At 40.3% G+C, this 27,215-nt stretch overlaps 1 protein-coding gene across 1 annotated transcript in view; it reads right to left on the minus strand.

Moving 5' to 3' along the window:
- Positions 1 to 7,351: 7,351 nt before the first annotated feature.
- The window catches only part of PPM1E (protein phosphatase, Mg2+/Mn2+ dependent 1E), a 154,377-nt gene continuing 134,513 nt past the window's right edge, over positions 7,352 to 27,215 (minus strand). The window contains exons 4-7 of the mRNA XM_075264886.1: positions 23,048 to 23,236; positions 12,556 to 12,699; positions 11,715 to 11,808; positions 7,352 to 8,778 (exon numbers count right to left, since the gene is read on the minus strand). Of these exons, the coding sequence (XP_075120987.1) occupies positions 7,724 to 8,778; positions 11,715 to 11,808; positions 12,556 to 12,699; positions 23,048 to 23,236 (1,482 nt within the window). The 3' untranslated portion in view covers positions 7,352 to 7,723. The remainder of the gene's footprint in view (positions 8,779 to 11,714; positions 11,809 to 12,555; positions 12,700 to 23,047; positions 23,237 to 27,215) is intronic.

The raw sequence follows: 27,215 nt of genomic DNA on the forward strand, positions 1-27,215 counted from the left end.
ATGCCAGGGAACTATTCACTTGAAGCAAAGCTGCTTCTGGCCATATATACTTGGTGTATAGTTACTGGCAGCCACAACTGCTGATTGGTTAAGGGTTCGGGTATTGGGCCTTAACCGATTTGATACTGATGACCTATCCTACGGATAGGTCATCAGTATAAAATATCTTCAGATCCTGGACAACCTTTTTAAGAATAGGCCAGCAAATTTATAAATTTGTGTAGTGTCAATAAACATAAAATCATACTCAGCAAACACTAGGTAACACAGTGAGTTCTGGGTGTTACTGGCTTTTTACAGTTATTTGAAACCAGCACAAAACCTTCACACTTTCGTGAGCCTCAAGGGTATGTTCACACAGAGAAAAAGGTCGCGAAAACCTTTTCCGCCGTGTGAACATTCCGCGCCACTCGCCGAGACTGCATCGGCATTCCGTTGTGGCATCCCATTCCGGTGTAGGTCTGAATGAATGGGCCTACACAGGAGCGTGTCTCGAGCCGCGGACACCACGGCTGATTCAGCTGCAGAATCTGCAGCAAGATAGGGCATGTCACATCTTTTTTCCACTACTAGCTGGTGGAAAAAAGAAGCAAGCGGTTCCCATTGAAGTTAATGGGAGCCATTTTGGCAGCGAATTTTGAGGCGGATTCCGCATAACAAAAAAAACAACTCTGTGTGAACATACCCTAAAAGGGATATTCCCACCTTGGAAACTTCAGGCACATCCACCTAATGTGTGTAAAATATCTGATGTGGTCCCCTACTCACCTAGTCGGGTATCCATCACATCCAGGCAGAGAGTGAAAGGAGAAATGGCTGCAGGGAATCTCCATTCATTTTTTGTTGGAGTTCCGGAACTAAGCTCGTATTCATTCTATGACTGGATGCCACAGCCATTTTTCCTATAGATATTCTATAAAACTCTATGTTGGAAATACCCCTTTAATAACCTGAGCTATGGTGAGCGGGCCAGTAAGATGTCTGAACAGAACATCAAATAAATATTGCTATATAGAGCAATAATAGTCAAGTGGTTTATGCAAGGGCTCCTGTGGTCTAGGACTGTAAAGTAATGTATGTATCCTTGGAGGCTTAGGGAAGCAAAAGGGGTAAATGAAATAACCCCTTCTTTACCTATTCTGCTAGGGACAACCTCTAGTTATTTACTCAGTGTTGTCCTATTGCCACAAGCGAAATGCTGATCAATTAGCTTCCATTTCTCTCCGGTGAAGGCATAGAGATGATGGAACTGCTGCATAGTTTTCCTTAGAATCAGGTTCAATGAGTGTGTTGACTGACAGGGAAGAGGCTTTACTTGAATGGGAGACTTTAAGGCCGGAGCCCCATGTTGTGACAATGATGTGATTTGGCCATGGGGTTCTACATTATCTGCAAAGTGGATGGGATTCTGGATAATCCCATCCACACATTATAGAAAAATATCCACAGCGGAAATGCTGAGATTTCAAAAACCGCCACGTTTTTGGAAATCACAACCTCTCAATTATACCTACAGAAACTCTGCAGACATTCTGTACTAAGCGCTATGGCAAAAAAAACTAGTGTGTTTCCACAGCGCATTTTGGCCATGACTCACTACACGGGGCTTTAGCCTAAGCTGCACAGGATAATATGTGTTGTACAAATGTTACCTACCTCATTTTCTAGTTTTAAATCCCTTGGACTGATCTTTGGTATAATAAATGCTTTTCTGCTTTTATATGTTACGTAGACCAGTGAGTGTGCATAGGACACACATGGAGTAATACTGGATAAATAAGTCTGCAAACCTCACCAAAGTTTTACATCCTGACACTACAAAGTAAGGCTTCGTTCATATCTGTATTGGTATTCCGTCAGGGGGAAGTCCGCATGGGGACCCCATCCCCGAATGGAATACTAAATGCAACTGGAAGCAGTGTGCCAGTGAAAACACATGGACCCCATAGACTATAATGGGGTCCGTGTGCTTGCTGCCAGACCTCCGCAGGGATAATGCGGGCAGGAAAGTAATTCACAATCTACTTTCCTGTCTGCATGATTAGTGCGGGCAGCGTGCGGCAAGCACACAGACCCCATTATAATCTATGGGGTCCGTGTGTTTTTACTGCACACCACATGCAGTTGCGTTCGGTATTACCAAACGCAGATGTGAATGAAGGGTAAGTAGTTGACAATTGATGTACTATGTTGTCTTTGTGTGACAGGACTGTAATGGCTGTTGAAGACAACAGCATGCACTTAGTGGTTGTATGATTTATTTATTTTTTCAGATAGATCCAATTTTTAATTTCAACAGCACCACTCTTCCCCATGGACTGTGTCTGGTATTGCAGATCAGCCCCATTCAAGTGAATAGGACTAAGCTGCAATATAAGACCCAGCCTGTAGACTAAAATGCTGTTTTTGTACGGGATTTGTTCTGTGGAACAGAATTACAGTAAAGGATGTATGACAATCTAGATGTGCTGGTTTCAGAGTTAGTTCCTATTTTATTTTTACCTGCCAATAAAGTGGTGTAGACTGATTGAACTAAAAGCTCTGTTAGTTTAGTCGATGAGCACATTGTTAAGATAACAAAAGTGACTAAAATGAAAAACAAATAGAATTGAAATTGCCATTTTCATTTGTAATTCTATTCTCTGCAAGAATATTGATGGCACTTCTAGGCAAATAAAATATTTACATATGTATAATAACGCATCTTCCCCTCATTGCTGGTCCCAGCAATGGGTGCAGGTTAGGAACCTTTGGAAGTCACGTTATGATGTATACAAGCAAACCGAGTGGTTTATTTCCAACTCACAGTGAAGTTTTCAAGCGAGTTATGAGTAGTGTACGGTTGATGATTTGGGGGTTACATATCATAACCAACACCATACTCTTATATAGTCATGTCCACTAGATGTTATAGGGATAATCCAGTATTTAGCTGAATTATATACATACATATATATTTATAGGTTTTTTATTCTTATTTTTTAATTTGTAACACATCAGCACTACCAGGAACACGCTAGAAGTACAGAACACAGAACCTGAGGATTACTCCTCTGCATTAACAAGTAAATAAATACAATGTTATATAGTTTCATAACGGTCTAATAGTTTGTTTTTACATTATCACCAAGTTATACTGTCATAAATTACAATATACAGAGATGTTATATATCATTAGTTATAGGGGTAGTTATTGCTTACATCAGCAAGCAGCAAATTAGGGCACAGATTTCTAATCACCAGTGGAATGAAGAGAACACTGTATTTCACAAAGAACTGCTTTACCTAAAGCATAGATTTCAGAGCAGTATATATATCAGACCAGTAAACCACTACTATATATATACAGTATATATATAGGTATCTTTATACTGAAATGTTTCAGAGTCACATTAATGAGATATGGCAAGGCTAGTGCTTAGAAGCGGCGACACAAACTCACTCAACACCGTAACACTGTACTTGGTCCATCAGACCAAACCATTTTATGTATCCCTCTCTGGTTCTTCAACTTTGTCTTTTCAGTTTGGTTAACTCTCTAGCTTTGGGCACACGATAAATACCCAATATCAGATAAGTTAATAGATCTTCTGCAGGAAAGCTAAAATGGGATATGTTCACGCTGTTATGTTGCTGCTAGGGCCAGAAGTTTTTTAGGATAATGCAACGTTTCCTGTGTGATGTATTCTTGAGGACGTGATTCTAAGTTTTGGGTGAAATATTTAAATAAGATTTTAATTTGCCACTCAACTTTCCAGGTAACACCACACCGGTAAGCCACAAAACCGTGAATCAATTAAGAGTCAAGGTAATGGCTGTGCAGCTTTACATGTACAACTGAGGCATTATCAAAATGATGCAGCCTGTTAAAAACCCCACTCTAAGGCCTTGTTCACACATCTCTAAGTCACAGCTGTCTGCTTTCCTTGTTCTCTACCAACTACACATGGTTCCATCAATTTTAATGGGCATATGCGGACATGCGGAGACATACACTATGTTGGTTTGTGTTTTTTGGACAAAACACACCCAATGAAGAAGTATGTAGGTTCCTGAAAATCACTCAGCACAAGTTTCTTCACTGATTTAAAGGGATCCTATCATTCAAATGCCTTTTTTTCTCAGTAACATGTCGGAATAGCCTTAAGAAAGATGGAGGCGGCACTGGAGAGAGTTCTCTCGCAGAATTGGGGACACCCCCTTTGCTGTATGAGCTCTGGGGACTGCCCCCAGTGCTTTGAGAGAACTCATTTGCATACAGACAAAAAGCGGGATTTCAAGCGAATGGCGGCGCGGAGAAGACATCTAAAGGTAGGAAAAGAATAACCTTTCTTAAGACTATTCTGACGTATTACTGAGAAAAAAAGGCATTTGTATGATAGGATCCCTTTGTGAAAAATGACAGCTGTATTTAAAAAAAATACTATAATTTTCAAAGTTAAAATATGGATAAATCACCATGAATTAACTACATCTGGACATATGAATAAGGCCTAAGGCTACCATCATACAAGACTAAAACACTCCAGATTTTCTATTGCAGAAAATTCTGATGGAAAACCGCAGGAAAAAAAAAAAAAATCTCAACATTTGTATTGAAAACTATGTAAACTTGAGAGCCAGGAGTCATAGGGTGCAGACACGCCGGGCATACTCACAGCAGGCTGGCAGATACTAGGTGCGGCTTTTCAGCTACACAGTACGAAGAAATTGTATTCACACGCACAGCAAAGTGACACATATTCAGGTAAATGGAGTAGCTTCCTATGCAGAAAAAAAATTTCTCTATCAATTTAGTGGATATGTCTGCAATTTCTGGGAATGTATAATATACTATTGAAAATCATAGGGACAGTTACACTGTTAGATTATTAGTAAAAAAAAAATTTGATATACAAAGTTCTCAGATAATTTCACACCAGCCAAAATGCATATATTAGATATAAAACTTTCCTCACATACTTGTAATACTTTTCATGTGCTATGTCCCATTTCACAAAACTTGCCATAGTGACAATTGCATATGACTTCATATGTTCAGATAAAAAGACAGCACCTTATCCTTTGTACGTAGACCCTCTCATACTATACTGAAGCACCCATTTCACCAGACAATATTTCAGCGTTGTACACTGCCACAAACATATGGACTAGTAAGCAAGGCACCCAGCAATGGGCTAGTGTACACCCCAAAATATTGTACCAATCTGTACAATGAATAGATAAAGAGAAGAGGAGGGGGCATATTTACAACTGATTAAAGAGCTGGATATATGGCACAGTCTTCTCCTGGTCTTATAGAATATCTTTACTAGTCAATATCACATACTTTACGCTAGTTAACTGGATGGCATTTCACTACGATACTCCTTCGGTACCAGGTGTAGCACAAAGTCATGTCATCTATACATAGGCCTAACAATGAGAAGATCGTCTTGCTTTTGCTTGAGATTTGGTCCTATAGGCAGGTTGGATTATCCCCAGTGGCAATGCAAGTTATTATTTTTCTCTAAAAATGGTAAGTGTTGGAGGATTGTACAAGTTTAACTTCACTAAGGGATATTAATACTCAGTGGCAAAGTTTCTGACTGAAATCAGCCATGTTTTATACGATATAATACATCTTGATGGACAGTGATAACTATTTCAACCATGTTTTTCATAATGCTGGACAACCTCTTTATACGTATATCACCACCAAAAGGAGATATATAATAAACCAATATTTGGTAAATTTGGAACACCCATCTAACATAATATGCCTGCCACTGGCCTACAAGTCTTTATAGCCTGATGGACACGGAAAGAAGTATTGCTTATTTATATTAATTCTAATGGAAAATGTTCCTGGGTGCATATTTATTTATTGGTTTTATTACTCCACAAGGCACAGATATCATAACTGCGACATTTTAGTACTGGTTCAGTTTAGTGAAAACCAGAGGGACTACATTATAGGTCAATGAGGTTCTTTGGGTGTCACTGGTGCCTGTTGTGTAATGTCCCTGGACTAGCACTCATTTATAACCAGTAGCCATAACACTGAAATGAAGAGAGGTTCATGCTGGCCACTGCCAGGCAGTTTGGGCTTAATGCTCCAAGCACTAAGGATTGGGCAGATGAAATATGGGCAGAATCTTGAGACTCCCATACACATTTGCCAGTCAGCTGCAAGTATGCTTTCTCCTCTAACAAACGTCTTGTTCCTCATACTAAATTAGAAAGTAGACTCCAGTACCAGTTCCATTATAGAACTTGTGCTTAAGTTTCAAGCATCAAAACCCCATAGGTTATCAGTGTAAAAAAAACAAAGATGTTTTAGGGACAAAAGCTTTGCTCTTGCCAATAAGTAAAGGAAAATACCCATAAAACTGAAATACCATTATAGGATTATGGCAGAACAGGTTTTGCTAGTTTAATGTAGGAACATTACAGATGAGCCAAGAGGAAGAGGTTGGGTTAATAAATGAATAGCTTATTAAGACACACTATCCTGCCTATAGCCATCTCCATCTTTAACATGTCTGCCAAATTGACATTACACTATCTTTATTTAAGGGAAACATGATGCATGAAATTAAGGCAGCCTGAAGGTCAATGAACCCATATGGAAAGGAACATACTGTGTTGTAGAATTAAATATACATGATGTAACATAGTAATACCCCATTTCTTTGTCTGATTAAATACGATAGTTTGGATACTAATACGCCTGAGCCAACATCCTCTTATTGTACTCAGAAGTGAGAGACGCGGAAAGCTGGATTGGTTTTCTTATGGCTAAACCCACTTTCATGGGATAATGAATAGTGGTTTGTGAACTTCTATGTAACAGATGGGATGGTTTCTATAGTATTGATACTGATTTAACGCCTTAATACCTGAGTTTCCTCATGTTGTAGAGGTTGGCTTGTCCGCAGGAATCGCTCCACATTGGCTATATCTCACTGTACTCCAGCAGTGCCTTATTGCCATTATAAAGAGTGACATCTATCTAAAACTATAAAAATAACTGGTATTAATCTATAAGCGTTTGTGTATAAAGAATACTTAAGAGGTAAATATACAGTTGCAATAGTAGTTCCAGTAGAAAGTTGCTGAGGGCGCCAGTTCAGAAGTGAAGACACAACGCTCCTTCTGTAAATACCTTAAACATTGCTCTAATAACCTCTACAACCGATTACGTTACTGGTGAAGGTTAAAACTTCTACAAGGACCTGCAAGCTGCCTTATTGGGCATAGCAACCTTTTCAGCTAAAGGCCAGGACCACAAAACCACAGGAATTCTGAATAAAAACCTTGTAGGACACACGCATACACACACACACACACAAAAGACATCTTGGGTAAGGTTGACAGTTAGTACTGCATTTGATAGAGGTTACATTGTGAAGTTTATACCAGACACATACATCTTCTAATCATTCACTTACAGCAAAGGGCATTGCCCACTGTTTAAAACACCCTACAATGTCCTTCGTGCCCCAATTGCTGCACATGAAAAGGGAAATGTTAGGTCTTCTTTATCGACAAAGTCAAGCTGACATATCTGACGACGATGGGAATGTCCATCTTTATGTAAATAGAGTACCACACTGTGCACTACTTGGGTGAGTTCAATACACTAGAAGAGAAGGAGAATGCCATTAAAGTTTGGGTCTATCTAACCTAGTTCACTGGAGCACTACAGTTATATAACACACAGGGGAGGTCAGGTTTCCTTTTACATTTTATAGAGCCTATGCAGGTCTGCCAATGCTATACAGTTGCTCTCTTTCAACAATGCTCTATTCATCAAATGACCTCTAAGATTACTTTTCCTAGAAGCTACAGGGCTATGTACTGATATTCTATGTTTGCCAATGCTTTGCACTGGCACTAATAAAGTGGACTGTGCTTTATGAGAAGGCTTTTGGGAAGATAGGAGCTTTGGAAAGTTTGGCTTGGCCTTAGTGCCACCTCTCCTCTTTCTGAAACGTACAGGAGTTGCGCGTCTTGGACCATTCATGACTCCCTTCAGACATTCATCCTTTAACTCCAGAGGGCAGCATAAGCTCTCCTTTCTGGGCATCAAGATATTCACATATCCCAAGCCTTTATTTCTAGATATACTTTCATCCCACTCTTTCTCTCCACAAGCAGGTAGACTCTCTAAAGTCTCCTTTCTCACTGATTCTTTGCTTCCTTTGGCTCTCTTTGGTGAGCTAGCACTAGATACTTGGGACCATGGCAAACATTTGGCACTATATGGTTTGCCACCTCCTCCGTGCAATGGGTCTAAATAGTTTTGTTTTTCTATAACCTGCGCTTCAGGACCAAGGTTTAAACTAGTTCTGTCTGTGAATGAATCTCTCCCATCATAACCTCCTAGATCAGCTGGGGCTGAACACTGATGAAGAGGCCACGATCCTTTGCAGTCTCCTTGATTCTCCTTGTCATCACCGTTATCTTCCTGTCCTCCATCAAAAGTGTTCTCAGATTGGTTATTGTCCTGGCTTGTATTGGATGTTGGATTAAGGTCTTTGAGAAACACCACAATGACTGTGATGTTGTCACTGGAACCAGCATCACGAGCTGATGCCACCAGTTTATGGGCAACCATGCTGCTATCTCCATTATTTTCCTTCAGGTGGTCAGATACCACTTTCACAGCTTCATCTGGGTTTACTGTATCATAGAAACCATCACAAGCCAGAATAAGATAATCTTCAGAACCATCAAGGGCCATGGATGTAGAGTCTGCATCACCGCAAATATATGGCTTATGCTCAGAATCTCCTGTATGACAAAAAACAAAAACAAAAAAAAACCCTGAATATTATGTTTTGCACATTCTGGTTTTAGGCGCATTTTACAGATAAGGCTGAAGACAGTATGTGTAATGAAGCAAGGTATACTGCTCTTAGCTTGTTCTGTGCAAAAAGATGAATCCTGGATTTACCCACAATATGCTATATAATACATTTTGTAAAGTTCAAAGAAACAGATGGTTTCGATATTGGTCGATTTGGAACCCTATACCCTAGTTTCCTAATGACATGCTGGTTGTTTAATGGCCCTAAACCTGGTGGCAGGTTCCCTTTAACAGCAGTGGAGAGAAGGGAATAGAGAGTAAAACCCCTTTCAGACGACCGTGTGAATGCTCAGTGTGCTATCTGGACTTTTACCCGACTAGCACACTGACCAATTCATTTCTATGGGTCCGTGCACATGACCGTGAATTACATGGTCCCATGTACAGGATGAAAGTCCAAGCTGCAAAATAAGGAACAGGTCCCATTTCTATCCGATTTTGCGACCCTTCTTCAGCGGATCCTATTCAATGAATGAATGGGGCCGCGGAAGCAAGGCTGATGCATGTGCGGCTCACCGATGAGATCCGTGTGCCGCCCATGCGCTCGCAGTGTCATTCATTCACAGCTGGCAGTAAACACATATACTCCTAGATATTGGTGTCAAACACTATTTTGTCATACATATGAAAGCATATATAGTATTCTATTTGATTTAGGCAACACTATTATGAAGTGATAGAATGGCATTGCATTTCACACATCACTTACACATCCAGGTTCCCTTGGTGTTTAATAGGAAAATAAAATACTATTTATTATCTGCTATGATAACGCTAAAGGAAACAATATGCCATTTAAGTATTAAACTGAACTCTAAGGGAGCCTTCACACGGAGGAAACACACGTGTATTTTTGCAAAATACACATGTAAAAATACACGTGTAAAAATAAGACTCCCATTGACTTCAATGAAATTTTACAGACGTATTTTTACAGGCATATTTTTACACGTGTAACAAAATATCACTGAAGTCAATGGGAGTCTTATTTTTACACGTGTATTTTTACATGTATATTTTGCAACAAATACACGTGCGTTTACTCCGTATGAAGGCTCCCAAAGGCTGAGGCCCCACATTGCATAAATGCAGCTTTTTTTTGTTGTGTTTTTTTTTTTTGAGCCAAAGCCAGGATTGGATTGAGCAATTTGGGGAAATAAAAGAACTTCCTATATATTTCCCATTCCTCTTGTAGCCATTCTTGGCTTTGGCTCAAAAACCCGCAGCAAAATCTGCAACAAAAGAAGCTGTGTCGTTCGGAAGGGTCTTGGCGGCCTCTTGAGAGCCTTCACACTGTCCGTGACCTCCCACCCCTTGGCCCTTGGAGGGGGCTACAGCTTTCCCACTTCCTCTCCTCGTTGTCAGATCCGGACGCCTTTGACAGACCTCTCACGGGCTTTGAGAAGGCCTGTACTGGATCTGGTCTTTTACGCCATTCTCTCTCGGAGCTCTACTCGTTATTGGTCTCCCCTCCTCCGGGCCATAGACCCCCCTTCCTAGCCAAATGGGAGACTGATCTCTGTCTCTCTTTTTCGGATGCGGACTGTGTCAGGATCTTGGAGCTCGCCCACAAATACTCTGTGGCTTGTAAGTTCCAGGAGGCGGGCTACAAGATTCTCACCAGATGGTATCATGTTCCGCCTTGCTGCACAAGTTTTTCCCCACCACCTCTCCGCTTTGTTGGCGCTGTGGTTCGGAGGAGGGGACCCTCCTTCATGTCTTCTGGAGTTGTTCGGCTTTGAGGGGCTTCTGGGATGGTGTCCACCGCCTGATTTCTCAAATCTTCCAGTCTTCCCTTCCCAATACCCCGGCTTGCTTCCTTCTACACCTCTCCAACATTCCTCGGCGGGCCTACCGTCGTTCGGCGATTCGCCACCTGATCAATGCTGCCAGAGCCTGTATCCCAGCCCTCTGGAAGTCTCCTAACCCCTCGTCCCTACACCACTGGATCCGTAAGGTGGAGGACATTCAATCTATGGAGGACCTTACGGCGTCTCTTCGAGACAAACATGAGTCCTTCCTGAGGGCCTGGACCCCGTGGATTTTATTTCAGGGATCCCAGTTGTATAGAGACATCTTAGGACAGGCTTGAGGTCTGGTTCTGGGTCTGGACCCCCCCTCTTCCTTCTGTTCCTTTCTCCTTCCTCTCGCCCCCCCCTCCTTCCTTTCCCCTACGCCCCCCCCCCCCCACCTCTTGTTTGCTCCGCTCCCCCCCTTCCCTTTGTTTCTTTCGTGTGATGCTGGCGCCTCTCCGCGCCCCTTGGTTGTTGAGGGGCCCCACTTCCGTATTTCTTGTCCTGTTTTGTACCTCGGGTCCTTGTTGTTCTTACGGGCCCTTTGTTGTTCTGGTATTCATTTGTCTGTTATCGCAGTTGGTTCTTCTTCCAATGTATTTGTGTTTATAAATAAAGAATTTATAAAAAAAAAAAAGAAGCTGTGTTTCCGCAACATGGGGCCTCAACCTAACACAGCTTTGTATGGCATATTTAACATACCAGGCCTAAGTTAGGATGAAGGGAATGAAGAGTGTTGGTGCACATTTATATGGCAGTAATAGAACTAGAAGCTGTACGCAGTCAGCAAAATATATTTTTGAATAACGATATGTATGATGAGAATATAAATAAATATTAGCATAAACCCCAAATGCACAATTTATTTTAGTTAATCGAGTCGAGAGCTTTAGCGAATTAACTACATCCTAGGTGAGATGAATTTGTCTTTCCCAATGTAATTTATCTTCCGTTTTATGTTTCTGCAGCGTTTTATACAACTGAGATCATCAAAACACTTAATTAAAATCAGGGTCATAAGGAGACAAAGAAAAGAGGAAAACAATTCATTAAAGTCAATCTCCTACCAATAGCTCTAGAGACAGACAGGCTTCCATTAACTCTCCATGCGCCAAACCAGACCACACAACCTCCAAGGGCCTCAATGCGATGTTTCTCATCCTGTAAAGCAAACAAAAGATCAGTTTGGTGATCAGGGCCTGAGCATCAGATTTATTCCACATACAAGTGATAAAGGCATACTTTTGCCTAGGATTTTGAACAAAGCATATGCTGGACAGTAAAGTAATTGTGCTATATGAATTGTCTCTTTAGTAATGCACCAGTGCTACCCTGTTGTATAGATCATTTTGGCCTGACATTATCTTACTTTCTCCAGCATTCATCATCCACAGAGGTGTCTAGAGAATAGCACACATCGCTGAAGTAGCCACTTACTACTCCTTTAAAGACTTTCAGTGTTATGAGTCAGCATCACTAAATGGGTACAGTACAACCCATAGATACAGAACAGCAATGTCTAAATTACCGTAGTACTGCTCTACGGCCCTACATGCTGCATTACACAGGTGTACGGACAGCAATGCTTAGGAGAGGTCACTATGTTGGGTGCACAAAGTCAACTTTAAATTTATCTTGAATTTCAAGTTTCATATTGGCCAGAAAATCATATAAAACTGATTTTTTTTTCTGTGAATAATCATAGCTAAATCAAAATACAAAAAGTACAGCACCATTTTAGGTATTGAGAAAAATCTGCATCAAAGAGGCTTTAACCATATATAAGTGCTAAATCAAGTAATAAACACAGTAAGTAATAACTGAAGGTCCACAATAGAGATCAAATTCTCTTTTCAGCATTGGGCTATTCCCAGATGAAGATGACCCCACAAGTTCCGAAGTCCTCACCTCTCTGTCAGGTTTATGTGGCTTCATTAATTCCACAGCTTGTCCTCTCCGTACTAGCATCACCTGTGAGTCTCCCAACCAGGCCACATGCAGCATGTTGCCACGGATAAAGGTCACTACACCAGTTGTACCACAACGTAGGTTCTAGAGTAAAAATGAGAAAAGGTATACATTTACTTCAAATACACAGTATACAACAAACAGTTCTCTTTATGCACTAAAATTCATTCATAAGACACTTAATTCAAGAATAAGATTAGAGGATTAATGAAAATCTAATGGGTTATACTCAAGAACTCTGACCCCCAAACCCTGCTTTCCTAATGTGCCCATTCCTCTTTAGAGATTAGAAATGAATATGAGGACACGACATCCATAGCTTGTCACTACTGTACACATCATGTCCTTCATTTCATAGCTACACAAAGAGAAACAGAGACTAAGTTGAAGCTGCACACTTGCAGTTCACAACCTACGGGCCATGTTATGTACAGGCTGTCCTAGCACGTGGCATGAGTGCGGCTGTCAGGGGTCAGCTCCCTCCACTCACTCCATCTTACACACACCCGTCACTTAGACTGCAAATTGAGCATAAATCATACCCCATCATAGTCCAAACACCCCACATACACGCTGCTGTACTGTATTCTGGTGGGTGGGCATGCACTGACCACCACTGACTTGACAGGCTCAGCCGAAACCTCATTCACATCTCTCCAAAGAGTCAGAAGCAAACACGCCAACAAGGTAATGGGTTAATAGAGCGAACGCAAAGTATCCTCTGTAAACCTCTGTCCATCTTGCTCTAGCACTGTACTGATGTAACGTGTGTGTTTTAAGTTTTAATTGTTTATATTTGCTGAGATGCACTTTTTCAGTCTGTACTTTGTACTATCCAGTTCACTACACTTGAGAAAGGGCAGCAAAAGCCCAAAACACATCATGTATTTGTTTGGACTTCAATAAAGAAAGTTTGGTTATACGCGGTGATTCTATCTTCTGGTCCTCCTGGCATTTGATTGACAGCTAGTGTGGCACGAGTCCTGCGGCTACATCACCTAGGGAGGAACCCCCCTATTAAGTGGTTCACAAGCTATTGGGTGGTTGTGGATCCCACCACCCTGTAAGGTGAGAGGCTATTGTCTCTTTTTTTCTAACTAGATCATACTTACTTCACCATGTACAGCTTGGTGCTGTTTTCTGTTTTTGCTCTAGCAAGATGGAATTTATCAGATATTTCAGGGTGAAAGTTAAGTTTAGGTTGGAGGCAGGAAACGCAGCGAAGTGTCAAAGTAAATGATTGGACATTTCCGTTCTCTGCTAAGTTTCTTACACATGCTTGCACTATTGGTTTCTGCACAGTTTGGTGAACACTTTGACATTGTCATCATTTACCACCATGAAATAAATATATGAACTTGAGATATGCTTAGTATTCCATTTCTAACTATGTATAATATATAGGGGAGGATAGATACAGTGCCTTACCTGGGCATCGTACAGTACCCTGTATTATCGTTTTGTAATGCCACATGCTGCTACACGGGAGACATTCACCAAGGTCATCATCTACATAAGATCTTTTCTTTACTGATAAGTTCATGGACTGATCAAGATGCACCAAATGATCTGAGATGAGGATGGAACATTTTTTTGTTCCCAGTCTCTGAGTAGAGGGAATAAGCATGGTTGTAAGATAATACAACCGGATGCCTTTCTTCCCGGCACAAGTCCTTCGGCCACAGCTGGTGAGGTACAAGGCACATCATCTTTGAGAATACTGACAGCTCAGTGCTGTTTTGTTTCTGTGCAATGTCACCTTGAGCTTTATGTCACTGTGATAGATATCACGATGTCACACGCACATCTGCTCCAATCTGAGAGAATTATTTTGCAGCTAACCCCTCCCCATTTCCTGCCACTTATATTGCTTGAGGAAAGCCATTCGCTGCCAGTGCACAAGAAATCATCAGACTGTTTAATACCCACATCCCGTCTAACTGGACCTAGTGCATATGTCTGTGCAGGTATAAAATCCATTTCTCCAACAGATCAGCACACCTTACGTATGGAAACATAGAATAACACATGCAAATACAGTAATATTCAGAATTTAGTATCTCCACTTCTAGTTTCTTAAATGGTTTGCCTAAATAACCAATTTTCCTTATTATCATATGACAATTGTTTTCTTAAAAAGTTTTCTGAATAATCAATAAATAAAATAGATGTGGAATTTATTTTGCATGTTATTATTTATTTACATGGTTATAACACATATATACGATCGTCAACTGTTTATTTGCAGAATTTTTTTTCTTTTATACTGTAGTTTTTGACGTGTGTTCTTTTTTTCAGTCATTTTTTTATTTTAACCTAGAGAGAAGGGAAAAGACCTAAGAGAATAACTACAGCATGGAGCCTTAAAATGCACTAAGTGAAAAAACACCACAAAAAGTTTGCAGAGTGTTTAACCCTTTCCCTCCAGTGGCAATTTTTTTTATTTTCGTTTTTGACTCTCTCCTTTGAAATCCCATAACTTTTTTTTTTATTTTTCCGTCCACAGAGTGAAAATGAGGGCTTAATGTTTGCAGGATTTAACATTTTGTAGAATGAACAAAAAAGTTGGAAAAAAATTCTGAATGGGGTGGAATTGGAGAAAAAGGTGCATTTACGCATTATGAGCTTCGCTTCTTGAACGCCAGGGGGTCTGCTCATTAATACAAAGCATTATCCCAACAACAACTGTATGGCACACAGTCATTACACTTAATCCACATATGACGCAACCTTGATGTAATGTACAGTATCATACATGATACACTGTACACAAAGAACATACTGGCAAAACTGATACTGTCAGAGAACATGAAACGCCCTGTTTAACGCCAGGGCCCCACGTTGTTGAAACACCACGGAAAAAAAATGTTGTGTTTTACAGGGGACTCTGGCTAACCCCATCCACATGTTGCAGAAAATAATCTGCAGCAGAAAATCTGTGTTTTCAAAAATGCTTGTCAATTTTACCTATAGAAATGCTGCCATTTTCTGTATAGGTATAATAGGGGCAGAAAGTCTGCAAAGGAAAACTGTGGACTTTCTGTGAAAAATACTGTGGGGGGAAAAAAACTAAATGTCTTTTCTGCACCATTTTTAGCCTAAAAGGTCACTTTGTGCCATAAAATGATACATGCTACAATAATAATTCTCATATCATAAGGATTCACTGAAGGGCACAGCGTGTGGGGGGAGATATGATAAGGGTAAGCAGATAATGTCTTTGGCCCTTCAATAGACCCCTCCTTGAGAGCTATAGTGAAACATGTTAGTTAATGGCTGATACTATGCCCTCTATCCTTAGCTCTGCTACAGAATAATCTTTGATGACCCCTTTTCATGCTTGTCACTCATTTCTATCACTACCTGTTACTCAGAGATTACAATACATAATCCTTTTCCTGGCTTACAAAGCTCTTTCCAACTTGGCAGCTCTCTACATTTTTTAAATGAATCTACAGATAACTACCTTACACACATAGCTTCAGCATTACATGATATGACCTTGTCCTGCCTGATTTACTATGATGCCTTCTGTTATAGTGGGTAAAGTATAATGGACTGCTTGGTGCCATACACCATAAATCTGGGTGCACACATCATCAGCTGTATATTGATACTGTAATTGTACTCCAATAATAATGCTCAATCCTGGCCATTTAACCCTAGATGTCACTATTAATAGCAACCACAGCATTCAAGTGGTTAGACATCAGAAGGAGGGCTCCCTCTGTCACCCAAAAGATGCCGCCATGATAAAATCATAAGGAGTGAGCAATGGATTAACATGACAGTCCAGAATTTAAGTCTACATTGACATCTGCACTGGAGACTCCATCACAGTGTCCATAGAAAATTGGCGGAGGAAAACCAATGGACCCCATTATAGTCAATGGGTTCCACCAGGCTTCTTATGCAACAATTATTTTAGCGGTCTACTTCTCCGTTTTAAGGTCCTCCAACGGACCTGAACAATGGAGAAACAAAAAGCTAGTGTGAACCTAGCATTACAAATGTCCCCAGATCTGCATTCATGCAAACCTTATAGGGTAAGTTCACACAAAGTTTTTGGTCAGGATTTTGACGCGGAATCCATGTCAAAATCCGCCTCCAAAAACTGCCTCACAATAGAGTCCTATGTAATCCACTAGCAGAAAAAAGAAGCAACATGACTTTTCTTCAGGTGGATTGCACCTGAAAAAACCAATGGGAGTCAATGCGAGGCGGAAAAACCGTGTTGTGGTTTTTGACGCGGTGTTTGCAGAAACCGCTTCAAAAACCGCTAGCGTTTTTTTCAAGGTTCATACACTGTGTTGGAGAAAAAAAAAAAAAAAAACGCCTAAGAAAATGCTTCATGTAAAAAAAAAAAAAAAAAAAACGCTTCAAAAAACCATTTCCTAAAGGGGCCACACGGTGGCTTAGTGGTCAGCACTGCAGCCTTGCAGCGCTGGAGTCCTGGTGTTCAAATCCCTCCAAGGGCAAAAAACCATCTGCAAGGAGTTTGTATGTTCTCCCTGTGTTTGCATGGGTTTCCATCCCATATTCCAAAGACATACTGATAGGGAATAATGTACATTGTGAGCTCTATGTGGGGCTCACAATCTACATTTTAAAAAACAAAAAAAACAAAACACATTTCCTAATTCCTGAAGTGGATTTTTTCTTCTCCAAAATCCTCGCCAAAAACCCAGCCTTTGACCTTATTAGTATAAAAAAAAGTGTATAGAAAGAAAAATACAAAGTAACAGGAAAACTTTTTCCTCCTACAAAATATTCTATTATGGAAAAAGTGACAATATTAAAAAAATAAAATCCAATTACCTTAATTATTACAACCTCAGCATAAAGATAAAAGGAGTCTGTCACCAGGACACTCCATACGGACCAGTCATAATTAGACTCCTGCGGAGTCCCCGGCATCTGCTGTAATAGACCGGCGGATGCCAGGGAGTGTCTTAGCTGCCGGGGCCTGCAGATTGTCACGCTCCTGCCGCTGCAGAAAAGCAGCGGTGGCAGTAGCGCGGCCATGCTGCAAATCCGCTCCTCCGCAACATTCGGACTATAAGACGCACCCTCATTTTCCTCCGAAATTTTGGGGGAAAAAAGTGCGTCTTATAGTCCGAAAAATACAGTACCTTTAGATAGTCCAACAAAAAGATGTTTTCATAGATCGTAAAATGAGGCTGAAATGCAATGGGGCGTATTTACTCAAACATTGTGCCCTTTGGTTTTAGTAATCAATAACTCATATCTCAGTAGTTTCTCCATAAATGTGCATTATTCAAGTAATTATCAAATAGGTAAAAAAAAAAAGTAATAGTAATTATTACATGAAAACTTATCCCATAATACTAAAGGATGTGACATTATTGGCTTTATTAATGGACAAAAAATCAATTAGTGTATGAAATACATATAGTTACTCAGTTATTATATCATATTATATTACACAGTATATAATGTGCAGCTGGCACATCAGATCATTGCCGTGGCTGCAGTCTAAGATGGAGCCTGTGAATTAGAAGGGCTGTTTTGTAATCTTCTTGGAGAATTGAATTCTGCACAGTATTAATCACTCTTGACATCTGAGACATAATTAACTACTAGACGGAGGATAGAAAGAGCAACCAAGAGCTCTTTAAAGAAAATGATAAATGAAAGAATTAGGACCCGTCTGAATTTATTTTCCTCGCATAATCGTTTGTGGACTCTCAAAACGGAGACACACTATTAATATCTGCACTGCTTTAAGCTCTGCAAGGACTTCAAACTCAATGACAGACTATTAAGTGGTATCAATGAAGGCTTAAAGCATAACTCCACTCAAAATGCAAATATTTAGGTGTGAGTGCCCCACTATGTCACTAGCAAAGCAGCCCAAGGATCTAAGTTATGGGAGGCTGAAGAGTTCCATTTACTGTCTCTGTGATTGGCCGCAACAAGGAGAGAAAACAATAGTCAACAAGATAGTGCGAAACAGGTCCAATGATACACAATCCAGTCACATTAATATGACCACCTGTCAAAATCCAGAATAACCACCTTTGACTGAGCAGACCGCTGCGAGATGTGCAGGAAGAGAGTGGCTGTTGTGATGATGTTCACTGAGATGTTGAGCCATGCCAACTCCAGTGCTGTGGCCAGCTGCGCTAGGTTACGCGGTTGAGCATCCATGGCGCGAACAACCTGATCGAGGTGGTCCCACAAATTCTCGATTGGATTCAAGTCTGGGAAACTCATCCTCAAACTCAAACTCATCCTAGTGATCCTCGAACCACGCATGTACACTGCAAGCCTTATGACATGTCGCATTGTCCTGGTAGATGCCATCATCCTGAGGAAAAACATTTCACATGTAGGGGTGAACATGGTCCGCAAGGATAGATGCATACTTGTGTTGATCCATCGTGCCTTCCACAATGATGAGTGCACCCAGATGGCTGATGACACGTGCCTTCTGCAATTGGTTATTTAAAGTTGACGTCAAAAGTAGGCGGTGGTCACATTAATATGACTGGACTGTGTATATTGGGATAAATACAGTCATATCTAAAATACTCTAAAAAATTCTTTGCTTTTTGGTTCGATTGCCTAAAAATACCTTTGATGTACTAAGTTATGCATCACTTATAAGATTTCCATGTTAAAAGGAAACATTTACCAACTAAACTATTCCATTTTATACAGGTGAAAAAAGTAAACTAGTCCAACACATGCCAAAAGGACATTATTTTGGCGTCTGCAGGAGAATAGAACCCTGTGGATCGTGTTAGAACATATCATTAAAGGGGTTGTCACGATAAAAATTAATCTCTACACTAAAAATTAATCCCTACACCCTCCCCCCACCTATTTTCTAAATAATTTATCAAAAATGTATATTTACCCATATCCTTGGTGGTTATTCGGTGACAATCCATTTCCCCGTTTCTGGAAACGGAACATCACTACTACTCCTCCCCCTTCCCCCATCATCCTTACCTCTCTTCCTTCCAGGCTTCCTCCTGCGGAACAGCTCCTCCCTCTTTTCTGACTACCAACACACGCTATAGTCTCGGCGCTGCTCTGTGCTCTGCATTTGATAATCCACCTCTACTGCGCAGGCTTGCAAGAAGCTCCCACGCCAATGCAGTTGAGGTGAATTGTTGGCAGCAGAGCACAGAGCAGCGCTGGGAAAATTGCATGTGTCAGCAGAATCAGAAATGAAGGATGGGCCATCCCGCAGGAGGAAACCTGGAAGAAAGAGAGGTGGGGTCACGGGTTGGGTTGAGTAGGTTGGGAAGGGCTAGTAGTGGGCGGGATAGCTAGGGAGACAGGGAAGGGTGTATGGGAGGAAGGGAGACAGGAAGGGGAGCGAGTGAGGTGAGAGGGAGTTAGTGTGGAAGTTACATAACAGGAAGCTGATCCATCTAAACTAATGCAGAATATGCCAGGAGCTCCCAGAGACACCCACAAATCAATCATAACACTGTTAAAGATATATGGATGCATTTATTATCCCATTAATAGCACTAACAGACCATTTTTTTTAAATAAATAAACAAAACAATTTTTGCCCAGAAAACCTCTTTAACCACAGGCTAATGGAATGTACACAAGGGCTCAAATTTATTGCTCTTCAATAATAGCTGTGGGTCCAAAACGTATTTGCACAACCACATTTAATAGGAAAAAAAGACATAGGGCACACATCTCAGTATTGTACATTGAGCTAAGCTTCTCCGCAAAATCTACAAAAATGAACATTAGGTTCGTACAATACATTTTGATCAAGGTATAAACCCACTAGCAACGGCATCCTCTGCATAGTTAGACCTTATTCTACTGGGTTCTGTACCGCATGGCAATACCACCATCACAACACAGCATACACCAGGGAGTGAACCAGCAGCACAACAGCACCCCTGCTGCCAATCTAACTCCCCAAAACTTATTAGGCTAACAGATTATACTCCCAAGTCCCCCTAAAACATAAGACTTCTGTCAGCCAAACATCCTGGTAGGACATTAAATTGTCCTCGGAAATGGACCTGCTGGATGCTCCACTAAAATATCTTTTTGTTGATCATTTTTTTGCATCACTTATGCAATCTGAAATATAAAACAATGCACTTTTCTGCAGGAAAGAACAGCATGCTGCTCTGTCTTTTATATTACTGTCACAAATGACAGATGGAGAAGGATACAATATCAGTACATGAGATCCACTCTAAAATAATGTCAGGAACAGACTCAAATATAGAACTGCAAAGTTATCTAGAAAGACAAAACACCTCATTGTGCATAACGTCTCTCACAATCTATAGACGCAATGCAAAGCAGTCACGTTCCATACAGAACCATTAGCAAAATACTCATCTGCCCAGGAAGGGTTACCCATGGCCAAAATATATATATATATATATATATATATATATATATATATATATATATATATATATATATATATATATATATATATATGAGACAAAATGACAATTCAAAGTCATAAAATCACGCATCTAGTGCTTACATGGACTACATTGGCAGCCTTTAAATGTTCTTTTTGTGGTTTCTTTTAATATATATATATATATATATATATATATATATATATATATATATATATATACACACATATTTTGAGAGAGTGAAGGGTGTGGTCTGGGAAGACAGGTATATCCCAGCCAGGCAGCTAAAGGGTGTTCGGTAAAGACCCACACCAAGGAGGTCAGCTGACTAATCAAGGCCTGATATAGTCTGTGTGTGAAGACTAGGGGTGTGGCACCACACTGACAGAACTGACCTGTCCAAACTGAATCTACAAAGCAGGTACTGTGCCACCCGTTGTTGTTGCCAAGGTGGGAGTCTGGTAGCAAGTCTCCTGTATAGTCAGGGAAACAGTTTTCCTATGTTTAGTTAGTTCTCAGCCGAAAAGGCTTTTGTTTTGCTTATTTTGTGCCTTTGAAAGGCAGTGTATGCACTACAAGTGAATAAAGCCTGAACTTGTGTGCAGTCCAGTGTCTGTGTCCCTGTTTCTTGCACTGCTACAAGCATCTGCTTGAGCGATTCCCCATATATATATATATATATATATATATATATATATATATATATATATACACACACACACACACACACACACGGTCATGACTGGCTCCAGGAGAAGTGTAGACAAGTATTTCTAGAAAACACTGACACTTTTCATGAAGTTTTATCCCAGGTTTGAGGATGTTTATTCCCAATAGCAGAAATTAAGAAGGAATTCTACAAAAGTATCAACTCATTGACAAAAAAAAAAATTACACACCCAGAGAAATATGTGGAATTGCAACAAAACCAGGCAGGTAGTTATGACTCAGATATGTCAATATCTAAATGATTACACGTGAAATGGGACGTTCATTTCAAGGAATTGACTGTGCAACAAGCAAAAGCCTTGTTAATCAATCATTCAGACACACATCCTTGTCTCTGCCATTTTCAGGTACGGAGTAGGAAATTTGGTGTCATAAGGTCCATCCTTCCAATGATCATATCACTGCCACATTCATTTACAATTGTGTTGTGATTGAGAAACCAGGACGGCTATAGACTGGAACTGTATGGTAGCGACAAATCCAGGTTCTGTTTGGGATCGGATAAAGTTGGGTTCCATGGAAGGTCTTGTAATGAGCACTTCAATTCTGCCTTTGACTGTCTCAACTGCTATTGTGATGATCCGTAGAGCCTAGTAGTGATATAAGAGACACGAACACCTCAGCAACATGTGCAGGACATCCTACAGCCACATGTGCTGAATCTCATGGCAGGGCGTCCAACTGGTATTTTCAGCAGGATAATGTTCATCCACACATAGCTATAAGCAATTATAATAAACTTTATAATATATCTTTTCCAGGAGAAAAGTCACTTTTTGTTCATATCAGTCTGATTTTTCCTGCTTCCCTCCCTTTATTAAACTACCATTCACTCCAAAAATCACAAATTCATCTGAAGACTATCTGCATGTCTACGGAGAATACTGGGGGAGAAGTGAGCAGAAAATGTGAAAGACAAGGTTAAAGTGATGCTGAAGCTGCACAGAAGCTTTCTATCAATACCAAAGCACTTTATTCAGATCAGTACCTGTCAGTACTTCTCTAGATATGTCCTGCATGGCCCTGAAGCTGCTTCTAAGTGAGAGAAATGGTTCTAGAGCAGATTCCTCCTCTACTTACTGGACACAGTGTATGGTAGCTAGTCTCCACTCACCAGTTCACATAAAAATTAAAAACTACAGATAGAGGCTACTGAGAAACTAAATATGTTATATAATAACCATAAATAGCATTACCTCTTATGTGAACGTGTGCGCGCACACACACCAGCTTATCCAGAAAAGTTAAAACAAATGACAGGTATGCTTTATGTGCAAGACCAAGCAAATATACGTAAATAAATTCAGAACACTAACCTCTCGGGCGGCTTTTTTTACGAAGCTTTCATCTGTGATGCGGAATGCTCTACACAAGGCTTCAGCTGGGTCCTGTGGGAACACTTCTTGACGTACCAAATTCACATGCAGGTGGATAGAAGCATAAATGGCAGCATCTACTCCTCCGTGTCCATCAAACACAGCAAAGTAAGCTTGCTCCTCTTGGTCCTAAGGGGTAGGAGGAAAACAAACTTAAAACCATAAGATCCACACAATAATTCTCCTTATTCTGCACTGCATTATCAGTATGCTAGATTACATATCTGCCTTTAGTGTCTAGTTCTATAACACAGATATTAGAAACATCCACTAAAACATGTGGAGCAGATACAATTTATACTGGTATTATATGGAGATCACAGCTATTTCATGGACAATGTGGCAGGCATTCTATAAGCACAACAGGATCTTATTATAGGAGCATAATCGCGGGTAATGCAAAGTTATTAAGGCTGATGTTTGTGTGTGCTAGTACTTGTTTTATGGCATTAGTTTTAGCTCTTTTCTATCTACCACCTGATTTAAACCAATCATCATTGCTAGAATCTTTCCCAGTAATGCCGATTGGCTGCAAGAAGTCAATGTTCCTCTTTAATGTTATTTTCAGTTGGATGCAGGCATGATATACTGCAGCTTACCACCCAGACAAATATTACCTGCCACCCATTCAAAAATTCCTAAAACTGAACTGCACACATCTATTTCAGGATTAACCTGTTACCTAGCCCTTACTTTGGCCCGTTTCTGTCTTCTGACCCTCTCAACAGCCTGCTGAATCGCTCTTGGCTTAGACTAGGCGCCCTTAGCTTTTTAAGCAAGATGACTAGCAATGGGACCAAGCAGTGACAGTAAGGCGGCAGGGTCCTTGAGGGAGGATAATGGTCATCTTGCCTCTCTGCTTAGATATCATCTCTGCCACCCAGTGCATCTATATAAAATAAACTCGGTAGTTAATTAAATATTATACGGGAACATAGGCTGTGTGCTGTATGCTGCCCTCTTGTATGTAGTGCAGCGAGTATACTTAGGGGCCCACTAGGTCTCCCTTGGGCAATAGCCCACTGAATATTCATCTGTTCCCCTATGGTCAAAGGCTATGCAGCCCCCACACATTACTGAAAAGATGGCCAAAAAAAATTATATGAAGACCAATCGATTATCAGATTGAGGCTTCCCAACCTTCCCCTGGCATCATACAAGAAAGGGGTCTTGTTGAATTACACACGTCAATCCTTCTATGGGTGTCTGGCAGTGGCTTGCTCCTCTTTCCCAACTGAAAACACGTGGACACTTGGCTGAGTGTATATACTGTATGTATGGTAGACCTAAGAATTTAGCCTACAGCTATTGAAAGTGAATGGGCCCTTTATGTACACTGGCAACTGAAATGACAAAGAACTAAAACAGTCAGCTACCCCTCATCAAAAAAGTCCTAAATACAGTATATTTGGACATTAGAACCTAAACAAGAAAGCAACCATTTGAGTTGTTGATATGGAAACTGTTTATAGCTCAAAAATATCAAGGCAGACTGTCCCATGAGGTTGGGAATCCTACATACTGTACAGTACAGACCAAAGGTTTGGACACACCTCCTCATTCAAGAGCTTTCTGTATTTTCATGACTATGAAAATTGTAGATTCACACTGAAGGCATCAAAACTATGAATTAACACATGTGGAATTATATACCTAAAATACATATCTTTTTTTATGTAGATTGTGAGCCCCACATAGAGCTCGCAATGTACATTTTTCCCTATCAGTATGTCTTTGGAGTATGGGATGGAAATCCACGCAAACACGGGGAAAACATACAAACTCCTTGCAGATAGTTTTTTGCCCTTGGCAGGATTTGAAGAGAGGACTCTAGTGCTGCAAGGCTGCAGTGCTAACCAATGAGCCACCGTTTGGCCCCTTCCTAAAATACATTTCTGTACATAGGTGCTTTGGATTTGTTCTGAACATTTAGGCTTTGCTAACCTCAGGCATATACGGCTTATATACGCTCAAACTATAATTTACAATGAAAGGTTTAGGCCAGGCTCACACTTGCACCAGGCTCTCAGTTGTTTGGGTCCGCCAGGGTAAAAACAACGGTTAACTACGGACTCCATAGACTATAATGGGGTCCACCATTTTTACACTGAAACCAGCAGAGAAAAAGTTATCCGTGCAGCACTTTTCTCTCTGCTGATTTTGATATGATTATTGTTATTTATTTATACAGCACCATAAATTCCATGGTGCTGTACATTATTACATCAATTCAATGGTGCTGTACATTTGAGGGTTTACATACGGTACACAAAATATACAAAATAACTACAATACTAAAAGTGACCAACCAGCATAATGGGTTAGAGGGTCCTGCCCACAAGAGCTTACAATCCATGAATAGTATAGTATGTGTGTGTGTATATATATATATGTATATATATATATATATATATATATATATATATATATATATATACACACACACACACACACACACACACACACACACACACACACATATATATATATATATATATATATATATATATATATATATATATATATATATATATATATATACATACACACACACACTAGCAATGTTCGGTGAAAAGGTACAATATCTATTATGGTCTATTGGTCGCCATTTGTAATTTAGTGGTTTATTCCTTAGACAGCTCCCAAGAGGACAAAATTGTATGACTTTGCAAGGAACTGCAATTGTGTACCACAATAAAAAGCAATCTTCCATCATATTGATTTTCTGATTGGAGTACTGCAAATTATTTTCAGCAATTACTGTCCATCTTTTAGGTCTGTTCTAAAGAAAAAGTGGAGCAAAAATTCCTAAAATTGCTTAATATTACTCTGTATATCATACAATTTAGTATGTTAACCAGTATTATCATTATTTGCTCTTTGGCAATATACAGTTAGGGCCAGAAATATTTGGACAGTGACACAATTTTCGCGAGTTGGGCTCTGCATGCCACCACATTGGTTTTGAAATGAAACCTCTACAACAGAATTCAAGTGCAGATTGTAACGTTTAATTTGAAGGGTTGAACAAAAATATCTGATAGAAAATGTAGGAATTGTACACATTTCTTTACAAACACTCCACATTTTAGGAGCTCAAAAGTAATTGGACAAATAAACATAACCCAAACAAAATATTTTTATTTTCAATATTTTGTTGCGAATCCTTTGGAGGCAATCACTGCCTTAAGTCTGGAACCCATGGACATCATCAAACGCTGGGTTTCCTCCTTCTTAATGCTTTGCCAGGCCTTTACAGCTGCAGCCTTCAGGTCTTGCTTGTTTGTGGGTCTTTCCGCCTTAAGTCTGGATTTGAGCAAGTGAAATGCATGCTCAATTGGGTTAAGATCTGGTGATTGACTTGGCCATTGCAGAATGTTCCACTTTTTTGCACTCATGAACTCCTGGGTAGCTTTGGCTGTATGCTTGGGGTCATTGTCCATCTGTACTATGAAGCGCCGTCCGATCAACTTGGCAGCATTTGGCTGAATCTGGGCTGAAAGTATATCCCGGTACACTTCAGAATTCATCCGGCTACTCTTGTCTGCTGTTATGTCATCAATAAACACAAGTGACCCAGTGCCATTGAAAGCCATGCATGCCCATGCCATCACGTTGCCTTCACCATGTTTTACAGAGGATGTGGTGTGCCTTGGATCATGTGCTGTTCCCTTTCTTCTTCAAACTTTTTTCTTCCCATCATTCTGGTACAGGTTGATCTTTGTCTCATCTGTCCATAGAATACTTTTCCAGAACTGAGCTGGCTTCTTGAGGTGTTTTTCAGCAAATTTAACTCTGGCCTGTCTATTTTTGGAATTGATGAATGGTTTGCATCTAGATGTGAACCCTTTGTATTTACTTTCATGGAGTCCTCTCTTTACTGTTGACTTAGAGACAGATACACCTACTTCACTGAGAGTGTTCTGGACTTCAGTTGATGTTGTGAACGGGTTCTTCTTGACCAAAGAAAGTATGCGGCGATCATCCACCACTGTTGTCATCCGTGGACGCCCAGGCCTTTTTGAGTTCCCAAGCTCACCAGTCAATTCCTTTTTTCTTAGAATGTACCCGACTGTTGATTTTGCTACTCCAAGCATGTCTGCTATCT

The sequence above is a fragment of the Leptodactylus fuscus genome, chromosome 2, assembly GCF_031893055.1.
Source record: "Leptodactylus fuscus isolate aLepFus1 chromosome 2, aLepFus1.hap2, whole genome shotgun sequence".
Taxonomy (NCBI): domain Eukaryota; kingdom Metazoa; phylum Chordata; class Amphibia; order Anura; family Leptodactylidae; genus Leptodactylus; species Leptodactylus fuscus.